We start from the raw sequence: 17154 nt of genomic DNA, 5'->3' as shown, positions 1-17154 counted from the left end.
GAGCGGCTGAAGCTGGATAAAAAGAATCGGCAGGCCGAAGTCATCATGGCCGACGTGCGGTGGTTGGAGCTGAAGGCTTTGCTCAGCACTCTTCTTCCCTCTTCTCCTTAGATATATTTGAATGTAAACCAACCGTCCTACTCATTTGTAAATACTTATCAATTTTAATGGATTGATTTTTTACTCACGCATTTCCCAAGTAACTGGATAGTATTTCTTCAAAAACTTCCCATTAATCGGTAATTTGTGAATCACACCAGTCCGATCTTTAAGATGATACGCCCCTTTACCGTATACTTTATGCACAATGAACGGCCCTTCCCAATTCGGCGACCACTTGCCGAACCTAGGATCTTTTAGTCCTACGGGCAACACCGTTTGCCATACCAATTCACCCTCGCCGAACGTTTTCTGTCGCACCTTTTGATTATAGGCTCGCTCGGCAATCTGTTTTTGCGCCACTAGTAAGTTATACGCGTCAAGTCGCGCTTCTTCCAAATCTTCTAGTTCCTGTCTCATGGACTGATTGTATTCGGCGCTAAACAAACTACTTTGTTCAATTAATCGCAACGAATTTATGCTCAACTCGACTGGTAGCACTGCATCGTGTCCGTAGGTTAATGCGTATGGGGTTGTTGCAGTCGCCGATCGGGGCGATGTTCGGTATGCCCATAATGCCTCGTTCAACTTCAAATGCCACATGCCAGGCCTGTCTTTTATTATTTTTTCGAGGATGCCGATCAACACTTTATTACTTGCTTCGGCCTGCCCATTCGCCTGTGGATAATACGGTGTGGACTGCTCCAACCGAATGTTCAAATTTGCCGTGTATTCTTTAAACCTTTCGGCTGTGAAGATTGTTCCATTGTCGGTTATGATTGTTTCTGGTACACCGAACCGAGTCACAATGTGTTCCTCCACGAAGTCGCAAACTTCTTTAGATGTTAACTCGGCATATGATTTTGCTTCGACCCACTTAGTAAAGTAATCAGTTGCGACTATTATCCATGCATGCTTAGCAGCTCCAGAAGTCGGCGTGATTTTGCCGATTACGTCCATGGCCCATCCTCTAAACGGCCACGGCTTAATGACCGAATGTAGTGATTCGGCCGGGACCCTTTGTATAGGCCCATGGATTTGGCACTGCACGCATCCTCGTGCAAACTCGATACAATCTTTCAGTATTTTCGGCCAAAAATAGCCGTGTCGTCGGAGTAGCCATCGCATTTTCCGTCCAGATTGGTGAGCTCCGCATACCCCTTCATGAACCTCTGCGATCGCCCGAGCACTCTCTTGGGGGCCGAGGCATAGCAGTAACAAACCATCTTCGCCCTTTCGGTACAACTCGTTCTGGTACGTGACATAGTTCATGGCGTGAACCCGTGTCCTGCGACTATGTGTCCCGTTAGGATTATCAAGGTACTGCATAATGGGTTTCCTCCAATCATCTGGTATAGCCTCGGCCGCGCAAATTTCTATAGAGTCCTGCCGATCCAACAACGAAGGCAAGGACATGACCCTGGTGCGGATCACATTGTCTCGACGGAGGATTTGCTGATTAACCAAGGCCGGGTATAGCTGTCGTAATATTGGTATCTCCCGGCCTAGCTTGCCCCCCATGAGTTGAGCACCGGAGGCGATCTGAGCCAACTCGTCTGCGTCGGTATTATGAACCCGAGAAATATGCTCGAATGTAATACCGTCAAAAGACTCGGCCAAATAGCTGGCGACCATGTGGTAGGGCGCCAGAGTACAACTCATGCAACGAAAAGACCCATTAATTTGGTTAATCACGAGTTCAGAATCACCGAGGACGAGGGCACGAGTGGCTCGAAGGTCAAGAAGGAGGCCAAGACCAATGACAAGAGCCTCGTATTCGGCCTGATTATTGGTGCACTCGAAATCCAGTTTGAGCGAAAAATACTAGCGATCGTTGTGAGGAGATTGAATGACGATGCCCGCGCCGGCCGAAGACGAAGTACTGGAACCATCAAAATACATCGTCCAATAGTTGTCGCGGGTCACCACCATGCCGATTTCGACGTCAGCATCCCCGAAACCATAAGGCGAAGGGTGTTGAGCAAGGAAATCGGCCAACGCCTGTCCCTTCACAGCTTTCTGCGGCACGTACTGCAAACTAAATTCGGACAACGCCATTGTCCACTTCCCAATTCGGCCTTTGACGATTGGTCGGGTAAGCATGTACCGGATAACGTCGGTCTGGGCAATGACTTGGGTGACCGACGGGAGCATGTAATGCCGGAGCTTGGATGCGGCGAAAAATACGGCGAGACACAGTTTCTCGACGGCGGGATAATTGATCTCTGGTTGATTGAGATTCCGGCTTAGATAAAATATAGCCTGCTCTCGGCCGGCATCATTGTCTTGCGCGAGGAGGCAGCCGATAGATTCTTCGGCCGCCGAGATATAGAGCTTCAGAGGTTTACCACGCCGAGGGGGAACTATGACAGGGGGTTTCGTGAGGGATACTTTGATCTGTGTAAACGCCGCCTGATGCTCGCCGTTCCACACGAATTTATCCGAGTCCTTGAGTTTCAAAAGCGTGGAGAACGCTTTCATTTTACCGGCCGAGTTAGCAATAAATCGGCGGAGGAAATTGATCTGGCCAAGCAAGGACTGGAGTTGTTTCTTCGTCGTTGGGGGTGGGGCATCGACGATTGCGCGTGCTTTATTCGCATCGACTTCAATTCCACGGTGATGCACGAGGAAACCAAGGAAATTTCCGGCCGACACGCCGAAAGCACATTTGGCAGGATTCATCTTGAGGTTGTGCTGACGCATGCGGAGGAAAGCCTGTCGGAGGTCGTCCAGATGTGTCCGTCGGCGTTTAGATTTGATGACAACGTCGTCGATGTAAACTTCGACGATGGTTCCGATTAAGTCGTGGAAGATGGTGTTCATCGCTCGTTGGTATGTGGCGCCGGCATTTTTGAGGCCGAATGGCATAACAACCCACTCGTAAGTACCGAGTGCCCCCGGGCAACGGAAAGCAGTTTTATGCACATCGGCTTCGGCGATGAATATTTGATTGTACCCAGCATGCCCATCCATAAAGGATAACATCTCATGATTCGCCGCGGCGTCGATTAACAGGTCTGAAATCGGCATTGTATACTCATCTTTGGGAGTTGCCAGATTCAGATTTCTGAAATCGATGCATATGCGCAGTGCACCATTTTTCTTTAAAACAGGAACGATATTCGCCAACCATTCAACATATCGAGCTGTCCGAATAAACCCGGCTTTCAAAAGCCGAACCAGCTCGTCCTTGATGCTGAGTTGCACTTCCGTCGAAAATCGACGCGGTGGCTGACGGAAAGGTTTACATCCGGGTTTAATACGTAACTCATGCTCGACAAGAGTACGATCTAAGCCGGGCATCTCATGGTAGCTCCAAGCAAAGCAATCTTTGAACTCCGTAAGCAAGGCACGAAGCTCATCTTTCATTTGTTGGGGAAGTAAAGCACTAATAAACAAAGGCCGTGGGTCATCGGCCGTCCCAACATTAATCTCTTCCAGGGGATCCTTAACTTGGGGCCGATGGTCTTCGAGCGCGGCCGGGGCGGCTTGAATTTTATCAAGAGACAAAACAGGACCATTATCTCATTCGGCCAGGAACTCGACGAGGTTAACGCCCGAATTTGGCTGTTTAGATATAGTATACCAATGGGCCAGCAGTCGTTCCATAGTAGATGAAACCGCGGCCCTACGTGCTTCTCGATCGGTGTCAGACATCGGCCTCGGGGAGGAAATTGGCTAATCCGAGTCTCGCCGAATCCTGGTGGACAGTCTCGGCGCCAACCTCGATAGCTTTCTGTACAGAAATCCGAGTCGGCCGGCCTTCATCATTGAAGCCTTGCAAAGTAATGTAGCCGACGTGGTCATCATAATACCGTGCTTGGATCATGTTAGTTTCAAAGGGCTGGTTATCGGCTGGGTGAACAGTGACCGATTTGCCGTCCCAAAAAACAAGCACTTGATACAATGAGGAAGGAATACAACTGGTTTGATGAATCCAATCTCGACCGAGCAGTGCATTATACTCGGTTTTGGAATCAACTACAAAAAAAACGGTCATGTGAGTGCGACCGGCAATAGTCACAGTTAACGGAAGTACACCCTTGGTTTGCGATTTGTCGCCGACGAAACTACTCATTGTGATCCCTGACGGAATAAGTTCGTCGTTCGAGCGACGCAAGGCCTTCATGATGTTCAGAGGCAGGATATTGACGGTCGCGCCACAGTCGACAAAAACTTTAGAAACGGGATATCCCTCGATGTGGGCCGTCACATACAATGGCTTTAAATGGTGGAGTGCGGCCGATGACGAACGAGGAAATAATTCGGTCAAAGCGGCCTTCAGACTGTCATCTTTCGTTGTTGACTCATCTTCAGCAATAGACACAAAATCCACATGGCCAGTTTCCTCGGCGACTACATCACCATCGAGGAAATTCGGTTGAGCCGTGCTTGATTGAAAATCAGCAGGTAACACATGGACCATACTAATTTCCATGTTATCCAAGACTGACGGGCCCATCGGGTTGGGACCCTCCTTGCTAACCTCATCCCTCGTTTGGTCGATGACTGCGGGCTCTGTTTTTGTCAGAGTTGGACAAAAAGACTCCTCTGTCCCTTCTTCGAGGGTTTGAACCTGCGGTGCTGCTTCGGCAGCTTGTTGGTTCTGTGTGACCGCCGCAGGTGAGGTTGAGATCGACAGTGTGCTTGGGGTCAGGACCTGCACCTGCTCTTGGTAGTATAGCCGGGCATCTCTGGTATCGAGATAAGCATCCAGACGTGCAACACGTGCTACTTCATCGGTCGTGAGGCCGAAGAGAGAAACCGCCGAAAATACTTCGAAGTGATATCGTAAATACTGAAGATCCTCCATTGAGAAAGGAAGGTCGGCTGCAACGATATCAGTGTATGGGTCGACTTCAAATCCAAGGACACGGGCTTCTCGTATGTGCTGGAACCTTGCCTTCAATCCCGGGTCAGAGGTCTTCTGGATGACGCGCTCGGCGTCCGGACAAGTCAGGACTAGATCAATGGTGTCCTGGCATGCTTTCGGCAAACCATACAGATCGTTGGCCGAATGTTTCTTATGGAATTCGCGCATATATTCTAAAGCCTCCCCAAGGAATGGTGGATGCAAATTCCGTCGAATTTTAATCAACGGTTCTTGTATAGCTGGCTGGGCTAATTTGCTCTCGGCCTCTTGCCTGAAATGCTCGAGGCGTGCCTTCATCTCCCCTGGGCGAAGAAGAAGTTTGATCCGTTTATCGGCTTCTTCGAACGTGGTCTCGATATCTCGGTCGACCAACCGTTTCCCCTGACCCAACTCTGTCATAATAGCTGGAGATGGTCGTTCATCACCAGTAGCAACTGTGTCCTTCGGCCGCCATTTAGGGGCCGAAGTTTCTTGGGCTGCTTGCCGACGGGCCATGCAATCTATCCTCTGGTGCCGGCGTTTCTGGGATTTGGACAACGCGGTGTAGACGCCTTTCGAAGAATGATACGTGTACCAACGTTGATCTTTAGGCTCGGGAGGTTTGAAGGTTTTTTGACTCCGCGACGATTCCGAACTACCAGAATTACGCGTATAATAGTCCTCGTCATAAAATGAAGCGCCAAAATCGAGGCGCCGCCTGACTGAGGATGTCTCTTCCATCTTCACTTTTGGGCCGAGCCTATCAAAAACCCCTTGGTGTCGGCCGACGCCGGCTGCTTTTTGCTGAATTGCGGCCGTAGGTCGTTCTGTGATAGGCGAAGATGGTTTCTTCTCTGGCTCACTGCCGACCTTCGCTCTACATTTACTGCAAAAAACCGCCGTCCCACTATCTTCATCGGTGCTATAATCCCTCATAGGTTTAACAATAGCAGGTCCTGTTAAAGCTGTAGGTGGTTTGTTCGAACGAAAATCGGCCATGAAACGTGGCCGAGAATTCTGAGTACGAAAGTCTTGCGTCGCAACAACTTCGGCCTTCCCTTTTCCTTTGTCCTTAGGTAGGTATGCATCGACCATATTCACGGTTGCTGTGGGGAAAGGATCAGCATCAATACTCATCTTCTTCTCTGGAAATTTCAGTTTTCCATTATCAATCCAGCTCTGGACGTTGTCTCGAAATACGACACAATTGTTTGTCGTATGTTTACTTGAATTATGGTATTTGCAATACACCTTTCCTTTAAGCTCTTCGGCCTTGGGAATGTTGTGACCAGGCCGAAGTTTGATGATCCTTGCTGACAACAGTTGATCAAAAATTGCGTCAGCCTTTGTAATATCAAAAGTATACACTTTTGACGATTTCAATGTTCCTTCAGTGGCCGAGCGGCTTTTGACTTCCCTGGAGTCAACTTGAGTCAAGGCCTTGCAAACGTATGGCTTATCTATTACTATCTCAGCCGCATCCACACTAACGCATTCATCCTCGGTTGACGCATAACTGACGGTAGGATTCTTGTAAATCGTCCCCCGAGACGGAGTTTTCGAAATCTTTTCCTCGCGGAGCAAATAATCATACTGTTCGACATGTTGGGCTAATTCATACATATCCCGAACATTTGCCCCCAAGAATTTCTTTTTGTATTCGACGTCGAGGCCGTTCAAAGCAAGCCGGACGAACTCGACTTCGGGCAAGGGTACTCGGCACCAATTCCTGGCTGATTTGAACCTGGTAAGATAATCCATTGGGGACTCATCTGATGCCTGAGCCATCCTTGCTAATGAAGAAACCGACACCTCCAACCCTGGTCGATAAAACTGCTCGTGGAATTTCTCGACCAACTCCTCCCAATTTTGGATGGAATTAGGAGGGAGATTGATATACCAAGCAAATGCCGAGCCGGTCAACGAGAAGTTGAACAGCCGTAATTTATGGAAATCACTATGAACATCGCCGCATTGCGCGGTGAAACGAGCCACGTGCTCCAACGAAGACAAGGACGATTCACCGGCAAAAAGGCTAAAATCCGGAATCTTGAAACCTTTCGGATATCCGAACGTTTCTATGTAGGCCGGGTACGGATGGATAAACTTAGGAAACTTCGGCCCTTTCTTCATGGCCGAGTCGATCATCCGCTGAACCTCGGTCATATCAACAGGTGTTGCTTCGACCCTCTGGTCGATTCCGTCCGACCTACTATTTGACCCTCCGACCTTTTCCAAGTCAATTGGTTTGGGCCGAGCAGGAATTGGCTCGGCCTGTACCATTGGTAACGGATTATTTCTTGGTGGCAAGCGCTGGAGAGGATCGAAAGGCCTGCCGTCACTGAATTTACTAACCAGCATTTCGAGCAGTCTGGTTTGCTGCTCAGTGGAATTGAGTATCACGTCATGTAGCTTGTCAATACCTCGGCTAAACGTCTGCTCAACTGACCGAGACTGCTCGTCGAGTCGCTTTCGAAGAAACGACCTTGTTGGTGGGTCAGATCCTTCACCGCCATCCTCGTCGCAATCCTCCACTATCCCTTCATTGAGAAAACAAGTGTTCCTGTTAGGGATTTCTAGACTGCGGTGTTGACCGCCGAGATTAACTTCCCTTTCTCGGCGAGTCGCACTTGTGGACTCAGGTGTCCCGGCGCTAAGGGGATTCTGCGCCTGTGGCACACTTTGTCCTACGTTCTGAATCGGTAAATCGGCTGTTGATTTTCCCATAGCTGTTTTCTTTTTTACCGATCGCGTTTCAATTGGCATGAACTTCGTAGTTTTAGCACTGGGTCCCACTGGGCGTGCCAAAATGTTGACCCTAAAATCTACCAAGCCTACGTGGCGCGCAGGCCGAATATATTCTAAGCTAACTACGTCCTTCGGTGATTGCGGGGCGTGCCAACTCGTCGGCCGAGGCTCGGCCGAGGAGTAAATTTGATGATGCTGCGTTGGGTCGCGCTACTGACTTCTGCGTCTTGCGATTGCGGCCGAGAAAGGAACGCGTCTCGGCCTCTTGGGTTCTCGAGCCTGAAGACAAGGCTGCTATTTCTTACAAAGTTCACGAACCGAATTCGGCTTACAATGTGCCGAATGTAATAACTGTAACACCTCACCTCGCCGAGAAGGCTAATGAGATGACCTCGACCAACAAGGATTCGAAAACCCTTCTCGACCGAGACTTGGATAGGCAATCGACCGTTCTCGCCGCAGTGCTGTTGATGCCAACGGAAGATACTGCGAGACCGACCGACTCTACGGTGACAGAGCTATCTATGCCGACTTAAGATATCACCGGTTGCTTCCACAGTGCTGTTGATGCCAACGGAAGATGTGTCAGCGAAAAAGGAAAAGAAAAAGATCTCAAGTTGTGAGAGTTTGCGCAGGGCAATTTTGTATTGATTTTTGTGGGGTCTTTCCTGATGCACAGCTTCCGCTATTTATAGCACTGGACCCCGAATCTGAGATAGAATCCCATTCGGACTAGGTTTTCCCTCTCCGGATCAATATCACCTCGACCAGTCCTGTTTTCATTAGGATTGTGAACCTAGTCCTTATTCGAGCCCTATCCGCTTCTAGGTTGTTAATCCTGCCGAGAATCCCTATTGTATCAGGACTCGGCTTGTCATTGCATTTTGACCTAACTGGCCTAGGTTTGGAAGCCCATAAGCTGAACGATCCATGGTCTTCTTGTCGCAAGGCCTTCCGGGCCGAGAATGGCTCTACACTCGGCCCAAACTATTATTTTGGGCCCAAACACATATATAAGAGGTCTTATATGGCAAAGAAATTGTTTAAGCGATAAGGGCAAGTCTTTAATAGTCTGGAATACCAAGTAGTGAGACTTTATATTAATTAAATTGATAAATAATGAAAAATAGTATTTTTTTCAATTTAATTTTAACCGTTCGTTCTCGTACTACTAAATGGTCTGAAATATTATAAAAAAATTACATACGATTGTCCTAAAACTATTACATTTTTCTACACTAAAACAAAGTCTCTATTAAGAAGCTGCTCTTGCATGTTCGCAAAATGATTTTAAATTGAACACTCTGGCTAAGGTATGCATAAAATTAATTGACATCAGTATGCTAAGATATTTTTTTTCATATATATGATATGGTGGTGGTTTTGTATGTGAAGTCATTTTAAATGAATCTTAAACACCTTTTTTATTTTATCACACACTCATTTTAATTTTTAACAGTTATATTGAATAAATTAAGCAAAAACAGGTGACATGAGAAGTTGAAATGGGCGTGGGTCTATAACTTTTGTTTTTGGGTAAGAATTAATCTCAGCTGTACATGTATGTATAGTTGTGGCAGCCTTAGGGCCTTGAGATCTTAAGAGTTGATCAGACAATATTTTGTGGTGATCGATCCAGCTGTCCTATGAGATATAAAACTAGCTGGCTAGGGCAGCAGAGATGGTACGAAATTAGGAGAGAGTTGTCTTGTTTGAGTTGAAAGGGCCTTGAAAATTTTCAAACATGATATGAATGTGGTGGTGGCCTTTCCCTCTGCCCTAAATCTCTTTCCAGTACTGCTTCTTAGATCTGCATGTCGGTGATTTCACCTTATTATGTTTATATATACCCTCGCCTTCGTCTGCCTTCCTGTACCTTTCCATTTTCTCAGCTATTAGTTCTCTCCCTTCGATCTTTGGCAATAAACCCGAGTTATGTATACATATAGAAGTATTCATGTATAGTTTTAGTGAACAAGCATGCCTCTTCTACCTGGTCAAAACAACTTGTATTTGTTTGCGTGCATGCAAACCCTATATTATGTGGTGTATTTACTTCATGAATTCAATCCCTAGCGCTTTATAGATGATCTTGTATGTGTGGGTGGGTTTATGTATGTATATGAAAGGAGCTCTTCTTCAGTCCAGTCCGGGGCAGTTTAAGGGCTGACACTCAGCTGCTGACTCGTTGGTTCAAGAACTCATCGTACAAATGCTAAAAGAAGTGGTGTGTTTCTGATCCAACGAAGCAGGAGCTGAGAGGTTGGTTATTGCAGTCGCGTCTTGGACTGAAGGGAGCTCCTTACCTAATTATTCGTTATACAACTCTAAACTGATATTCTAGGTAAATGATTGACTAATTACTCGATTTATAAATTGATTTTCGTAACTCTAATTTATTTTGCAGTAGCACTTCAAAGCAGAAATTAAGAGATATGAGATGCCTCTGGGAAGAACCTATTTTTTCTGGATATACGACAGGATGAGGGGCTTTCTTTGAAGATCGATCTTTGAGAATGCTACAGAAGCTGCAACCGCCTTGCTTGAGGCTACTTACTGGACTCACTATTCCAGCTGGAGCTTAGGTCGATGTATTGTATGGCAAACTAAGAAAGATCGAACTTGTGTATATATGACTCATGTATTTTTCCGTTGTGAGTTGTTTTTAATTCACTGGTGTAACCAGTTAAAATCTTTTATGTCTTCCTGTGACCTGATTTCAAGGCTTCAATTTGCAGTAAAAATACAAAACTATCAGATTAATGAAGATTGAAGAGTAGTGTTTAAACATTTGATTACTAATTTATATTTAATCAACTAGTATCGTGACACAATAGAATATATTAATGGCTCATTTGATTATCGTTAATGGAAGAATAAGGAATCAAATAACGATCGAACGAAAAAAATAGGGACATGAAATAGTATTAACACCTCCCTAATTAATCAAATTTCTGAAACTGGATTATTTCATTACGAATTTTATTAGTTTTATTATAGATTACATACAAATAAATGCAGAAAAAACTGAAGGGAGTCGATTCCTTTTCTTTCATTCTCATTACTGTTCATTCAGTAAACCAACTTAAGTATAATCCTTTGAAACTTGGAAGTTGGCCTATTCATTATAGTTGCTTTTCTCCCCACTAATAATTAACATGGTCTAAAAGCTGCTGTTAGAGTTTATGGAGAGTTCTATTATAAGAGTCGGTCTTTTAGCATTTCTTTTCTAGCAATCATGATCCACCTTTGAGACCGTTCTTCAGTTGGATTATTTTTGTGTTTCTCATTAAAAATAAAAGAAGATATTGACAACTTATATGAGAGTTATTAATATGCTAAAAGCGTTACAATACATATTATTATATAATTGGTGAGATATTTAGAAGAAAACCTTTTTTTTGTTGTATATTAGTATGTGATATATTGCCTTCTTGTCCGAGCACACCAATACTTTTTTTCAAATAATTATATATTGATAAATTTCAATAAACATTCAGCATCGGTTAAATATTTTTTATCAGTGTCGGTCCGACTTCTCTTAAATAAAAGGACTTCATACTTCCTAGTTATTTTATTCAATAATATATCAAGATCGGTGCAATTGTTCGAAGCACACTCACAGAGGAAGGCCCCTCTCATTTTTTGTGTCTGTGAATATGGTTAAATCACGTTAACATTTTATATATTATTTTTTTTATAAAAATAGTAATATAAAATATTGACGTGATTTAACTATGACCATACAAACAGAAAGATACGAAAAATAGAAGGGCAGAGAATTTGCCTCCTCAGAGAGGAACCTATCAATATAAAATAAATAAGTCAGGTTATGAAATCGTATTGGCCGTTATTTTGTCCGCATCCACCGTAAATCCTCAATCATTTGCAAAAATGTACATTTTTGTTAAAAAATAATAATATTTGAGTGCCGACCAAAGCTATAAAAATTAAAGGGTAAATTGTTTACTACCCTTATGTTTCGTGGTTTTCAACATTTAGTATATCAAATTTTTTTTATCTCAGAGTCATACCTAAAGTTTAAATTTTGGGACAGTCTCATAATCAAACTTTTAAATCTGCCGTTAATTGTGATGTGACGTTCATGTGGACAATGACTAAGCGTCAAGTGTCATCCACGTTTTTTTTTTCTTCTTCTTTCTTCTTCTTCCTTCTTTTTTTTTTTTTTTTTCCTTCCTCCTTCCTTCCTTCCTCATTCTTCCTTTCCCTTCTTCTTCTTCTTCCTACGAATCAGGGGAAGATTTTTTTTTCTCTTCTTCCTCCTCCTCCTCCTTCTTCTTCTCTTCTTCTTCTCTTCTTCCGACGAATCTGGGTTGCAGATTCGGTTTTTTTTTTTTTTTTTTTTCTTCCTCCTTCTTCCTTCCCCTTCTTCTCCTTCTTCCTTCTTCTTCCTTCATCTTCCTTCTCCTTCTTCCCCTTCTTCCTCCTTCGAATCTAGGGAAGATGAAGGTTTTTTTTTTCTTTTCTTCTTCCTCTTTCTTCCTTCTTCTTCTTCTTCTTCTTCTTCCTCCGAATCTGGGTTGCAGATTCGGTTTTTTATTTATTTTTTTCTTCTTCCTCCTTCTTCCTCCTTTTTCTTCCTTCTTGTTCTTCTTCTTCCTCCGACTACAACTTTTTTTTTTCTTCCTCCTTCCTTCCCCTTCTTCTCCTTCTTCCTTCTTCTTCCTTCTCCTTCTTCTTCTTCTTCTTCTTCCTCCGAATCTAGGGAAGATGAAGTTTTATTTTTTATTTTTTATTAATATATATTTTTTATAAATAATTTATTTTTAATTTCCACGTGGGTGACACGTGACGTCCAATCATTGTCCACATGGGCGCCACATCACAGTTAACGGAAGATTTAACAGTTTGACTAATTGATGTAGGAGACTGTCCCAAAATTTACACTTTAGGTATGACTTTGAGACGAAAAAAAATTGATGTACTAAATGTTGAAAACCACGAAACATAAGGATAGTAAACAATCTTTTACCCAAAATTAAAATATTGAGTGGCCGATGATAACAACGGACATGGATCCTCTCTGGATCCAGTGATCCTAATCCATAAAGTTCAATCATTCAGACCGTTGAAATTTGATTTAACGGCTACAAACAGAAGTTCACTTTAAAAGTTATAATAACTTTAATGGTTAGATTAAATTTCAACGGTCGGATGATTGAACTTGATGGATTAGGACCACTGAATCCGGAGAAGATCATGTCTGATAACAACGGCCAACTCTGCTTGCTAATGATTGACAGTCAAATTCCCAGCTGCCCTGACTTCAAGTGTCCATATAGATGAGAACTGTAACGCGCCGATTCAAACTGATATAAAGCGATATGCCAAAGTTATAATGGGTGGATGATCCAAAAGGCAGCAGACTGATTTTCGTGCATATTTTTTTTTCTTTCCAAGTGTGCGGAAATCTAATTTTTTATGTGTTAATTAATATTAGTTATATTATGAATTTAATGTGCAGAAATATACTTTTTTTGTATATTAATTTGATACATAATAGGCTTTTTATATTAGTACCTCACAAAATGTTGAATGCATCCCACATTAAAATTTAATATTAATGCCTTATTTACTCTACTATGTAATGACAATTTTAACCTTATTAGGTTTAAAAAATAATAAAAAATTTATAAATACAACCCAAATTACTTTTAATGTATTATTTATCTATTTCAACTATCAAAACCCCTCACATTCTCCATTGTTGAACAAAACCATAAGCAATGAAACTACAAACAAGTTGATTGAGAAAAATAATTTTTGACGAATGAAACACGAAATCGGTGTTTCAAAATCTTTGAAATCATTACTATTGTTATTGAAAAACGTTTAAATGAACCTAAACATTTTTTTAAATCATTTAATTTGAAATCATTCGGCAAATTAACGTTTAAATAGTTTGAAATCATTCGGCAAAATAAAAAATGAGTGTTATAAGATTTGAGAAATAAGGGGTGTGCGTTGAAAATATAAGGTGTATATTAAGAATGTGGGGTGTGAGAGTATTATGGGCAAGGAAATGAGGTGTATGAAGATAATTTTTAATTAAAAAAGTAAATGTGGGATATATTAAGTATGTGAAGTTTATTCAACAATTTGTGAGGTGCTAATATAATAAGCCTACATAATATGGGTTATATACAAGGTAACATGCATCTTAATATGGTTATTGAGGAAAAAGAAATTACAAGAATCAGACCTTCCTTGAAGAGTGGATGAAAGAACTTGGAAAAAGAACTTAATTATATCATTAATTAATTTGGAGACCTGCATATCTATGTATTAATTTATACGAAAAAATTAATATTATCCATAGCCGCTAGTGAAGACCGACCCCCTTTGCGAGCTCCAAAAAATGGAAGAAAACCGTAAACGTTGAAGTAGGCACGCTCAAAACGATCAAAGCCAAGAATGCCAAAGCAAAACTCGGCCTGGTGTTCATCAACTGGGACTGCAAGAGGCCCATGACTTGGCATATAAACGAATCGTAGGTGGTGTAATATCGCTTCTCCCAGTCCATCCAATCCGACGGAGGCTCGTAGTTCCTCTCCACCATCTTCATCTCGTGAACTCTCTTCCGGAGAACAATCATGTTCTCGTCCACCAGCCTGCCGCTGTAGTTTTGGTAGTACTTGTCTGCATGATCGGCTCCTTTCCTACTCGATGCAAAAACCCTAGTTGAAGAAACGTTCCGGTTTGGGTTTCGGGTTGTGCCGGAAATCGGGTGGAACGAAAAGACGTTGGAGTAAGAAGAAGAAGAAGAAGAAATGAGTGAAGTTGCTACCATTGTTTTCTATGATGTTTGAGAAATGGGAAGATTTGTGTACATGAAATTTGATATGCAATTTTGTGGTGGAGGCTCTTATATATATAGGCCTAATTATGCAGCTAATAAAATAATAATAACGGACGAATAATTGAAGAGGAGGTTCTAATTTTGTAGATTAAAGAGAAAAGGAGGTGGGGCATGTGAGATTTACAACTCACGAGGCACTCTTATTAGCTAAGAAACTGGGAAAAGGGAGATGGAGGCTTAACCGTGTTTTCATATTTTAAGGGACACTTGCAGTTTTCGACGCGTTATTTACGTCTGAGATTCGAAGAAGTTTAGCTCCTGTCACATCATTTACAGATTGAGACTGTGGGATGGAATCCGATGGACAACACGAATTTAATCTTCAATCTTGTGCTGCCAATTTGGTACACGGCAAACTTGATCATGCACATTGATTTAGAGCATCTCTAATGATATAGGAAAATTGTATTATAAAGGTTGATGTGTTAGGTTTCTTATTCAATTGACTCTTAAAAAAAATTTGTCACTTCAATATATTAGGCAAATCAAGTAAGCAAAATTATATTCACATAGAATATTTTCTTATAAAAAAAAGATGATACTAAATTTGCTTACTTATAACATTGTATGGAACGTTGTCTACTTTGAAAGAGTAGTCAAAATTGACAAACTCAATTACTTATATCATCGGAGTTACTTTTTGCATATGTAGTTCATCATAATGAGTTTGTCTATTCCATTATATACAGCATTGAAGATACTAGCATTCAAGTTTAGATAAATCGTCATAAATAATCAATTTTCAAATTCTAAAAGTTGAAATGGATTAATCAGTTTTTAGTATGTCATTAAAATTTAATTGTTATATTGTTAGTATTCACGCTATATCAACAACATTTAATTGATATGTCGTGATATTCTTCTTAATTCGTAAAAGAACTACAATTTGATTTCTTATTATTTTAGACAATTTCCTATACCATATCATGTATAAAAAATTAAAATGTTGGCACAGGGAGTCGGGAACTGGAAGTTACATTTGCCCAACATGCATCTTGTTTCCTTCCTGGAATATATAAACAAATGAAAGGAACTTTCGTTTATTATATTGTAAATTATTGGGGACGTTCTTGGGAGTTGAATTTGGAGACCCCACCGGCGTGGTTGGCTCGACTTGGACGGCGATTATATTGTTACTTATTTGGTACTCATAAAACTTGATTGTTTATAATTATGTTTTTCTTTTAATTTTTGAACAAACAAATACGATGAAGACTGAAGTGGAAGCCACGAGCAAGAACATACAAATTCCATATCTTATTATATACTGGTTAATTACAGGTAGCTTAACTGAGAACAAGGAGAACCTAAATATAATTGAGGAAGCTAGTTAATTTCCAGCAGCAGCAAAACCCACCTGGAAAAACAAAAAACGTTCGTATAGCAAACAAGGAAAATACTGTTGGCATTAATGATGATTTCAAGATGCCCATAAAATGTTATTTGATGAATCAGGAACTCGTTTGAAGTTCGGGAGAAAGAACCACTAAATCAAGGGCTAATTAATTTGGGTTTTGTGAGTCGAAATTTGATTAAATTGCATGTGCTGAACTTTGCCAAGTTATCACTATATGAAACATATCTAATGAAATTTTGTTTTTGGTGAAAAATAACTAATACAAATTAGTAATGCTATGGAGACTAAATTTGTTAAACTAAATAATGTGAAAGATGATGATTGATAAACGCACTCATTTTCTATTAGTAACACATCATTTAGTTTGCAAATTTTGTCTATAAATTTAGTCTCTTTAACACGATCTAATACAAATTAATTCAATATACATACACGAGTGAACGATTTTTCAAAAAATAAAAAATTTAAATAAATAATTAATATGTGTATCTATTTACAGAAGCCAATGAAGCCACGCATGCTTGAACTAAAAGTGAATATTCCCATTGGCTAAGATCCCCTTGAAAATGTCCAGCAACGGGAACATCAAAGCAGCCGCGGATACGGGCACGCTGAGTGTAACAAGAGCAAGCATTCCCAACGCCACGCTAGGCCTAGTGTTCATCAATTGGGATTGCAGCAACCCCACGCCTTCGCAGATGTCCGAGTTGTAGTGTGCATAATATTGCTTCTCCCACTGCATCCAGTTCGACGGCGGTTGGTGATCATCGTCCTGCATCTCCGCGTCGCGAATTCGCATTCGAAGCACAATCATGTCCTCGTCCACAAGTCTGCCGTCGTAGTTATCATGACCACGCGACGACGCAGAAATCGTCATAGGACAATGCCTACGCCGTATTTCCAACAACCCCGTCTTTCGGTTACAGCCGGAGTTGAGATGCCGCGGCGGTGGAAGAGCTGAGTGAAGTGCAGTGATTAGCATTGCTGTAGACATGGTTACTAAGCTTTTAGCTTTTCCAAAGTTTGATGTATGTTTTTGTTTGCCAACGAGGTACGTGCAAGGTACATATATATAGATGCTACCAATGTGAGAGAGAGAGAGAGAGAGAGAGAGACCGCGTAGGAGTGACATGTGGCAAATTGCGCGTGGCTTTTTTGGGGTTGGATTCCTTGAACTTGAGGAGAGTGAACCCTGGAAGAAGTTTCTTGTTTTGTAAG

The 17154-nt window shown here is 42.0% G+C and overlaps 2 protein-coding genes and 1 long non-coding RNA gene across 3 annotated transcripts; 1 reads left to right on the top strand and 2 right to left on the bottom strand.

Moving 5' to 3' along the window:
- Positions 1-9407: 9407 nt before the first annotated feature.
- Positions 9408-10466, top strand: LOC103451607 (uncharacterized). The gene is made up of 2 exons (XR_003767800.2): positions 9408-9793; positions 10107-10466. It is a non-coding gene; the product is annotated as an uncharacterized lncRNA (long non-coding RNA).
- Positions 10467-13948: 3482 nt separating this feature from the next.
- On the bottom strand, positions 13949-14687 carry LOC103420428 (uncharacterized). Its single transcript, XM_008358495.4, has one exon. The coding sequence runs from the start codon at positions 14508-14510 to the stop codon at positions 14043-14045; it is 468 nt and encodes a 155-aa protein (XP_008356717.2). The 5' UTR covers positions 14511-14687; the 3' UTR covers positions 13949-14042.
- Positions 14688-16462: 1775 nt separating this feature from the next.
- Positions 16463-16930, bottom strand: LOC139190430 (uncharacterized). Its single transcript, XM_070810728.1, has one exon. It carries the CDS (start codon positions 16928-16930, stop codon positions 16463-16465), a length of 468 nt encoding a protein of 155 aa, XP_070666829.1.
- Positions 16931-17154: the final 224 nt, after the last annotated feature.

This window comes from Malus domestica, chromosome 13, assembly GCF_042453785.1.
Source record: "Malus domestica chromosome 13, GDT2T_hap1".
Taxonomy (NCBI): domain Eukaryota; kingdom Viridiplantae; phylum Streptophyta; class Magnoliopsida; order Rosales; family Rosaceae; genus Malus; species Malus domestica.
The sequence above is the reverse complement of the archived record's forward strand: the minus strand, read 5'-3'. Positions and strand labels throughout refer to the sequence as shown.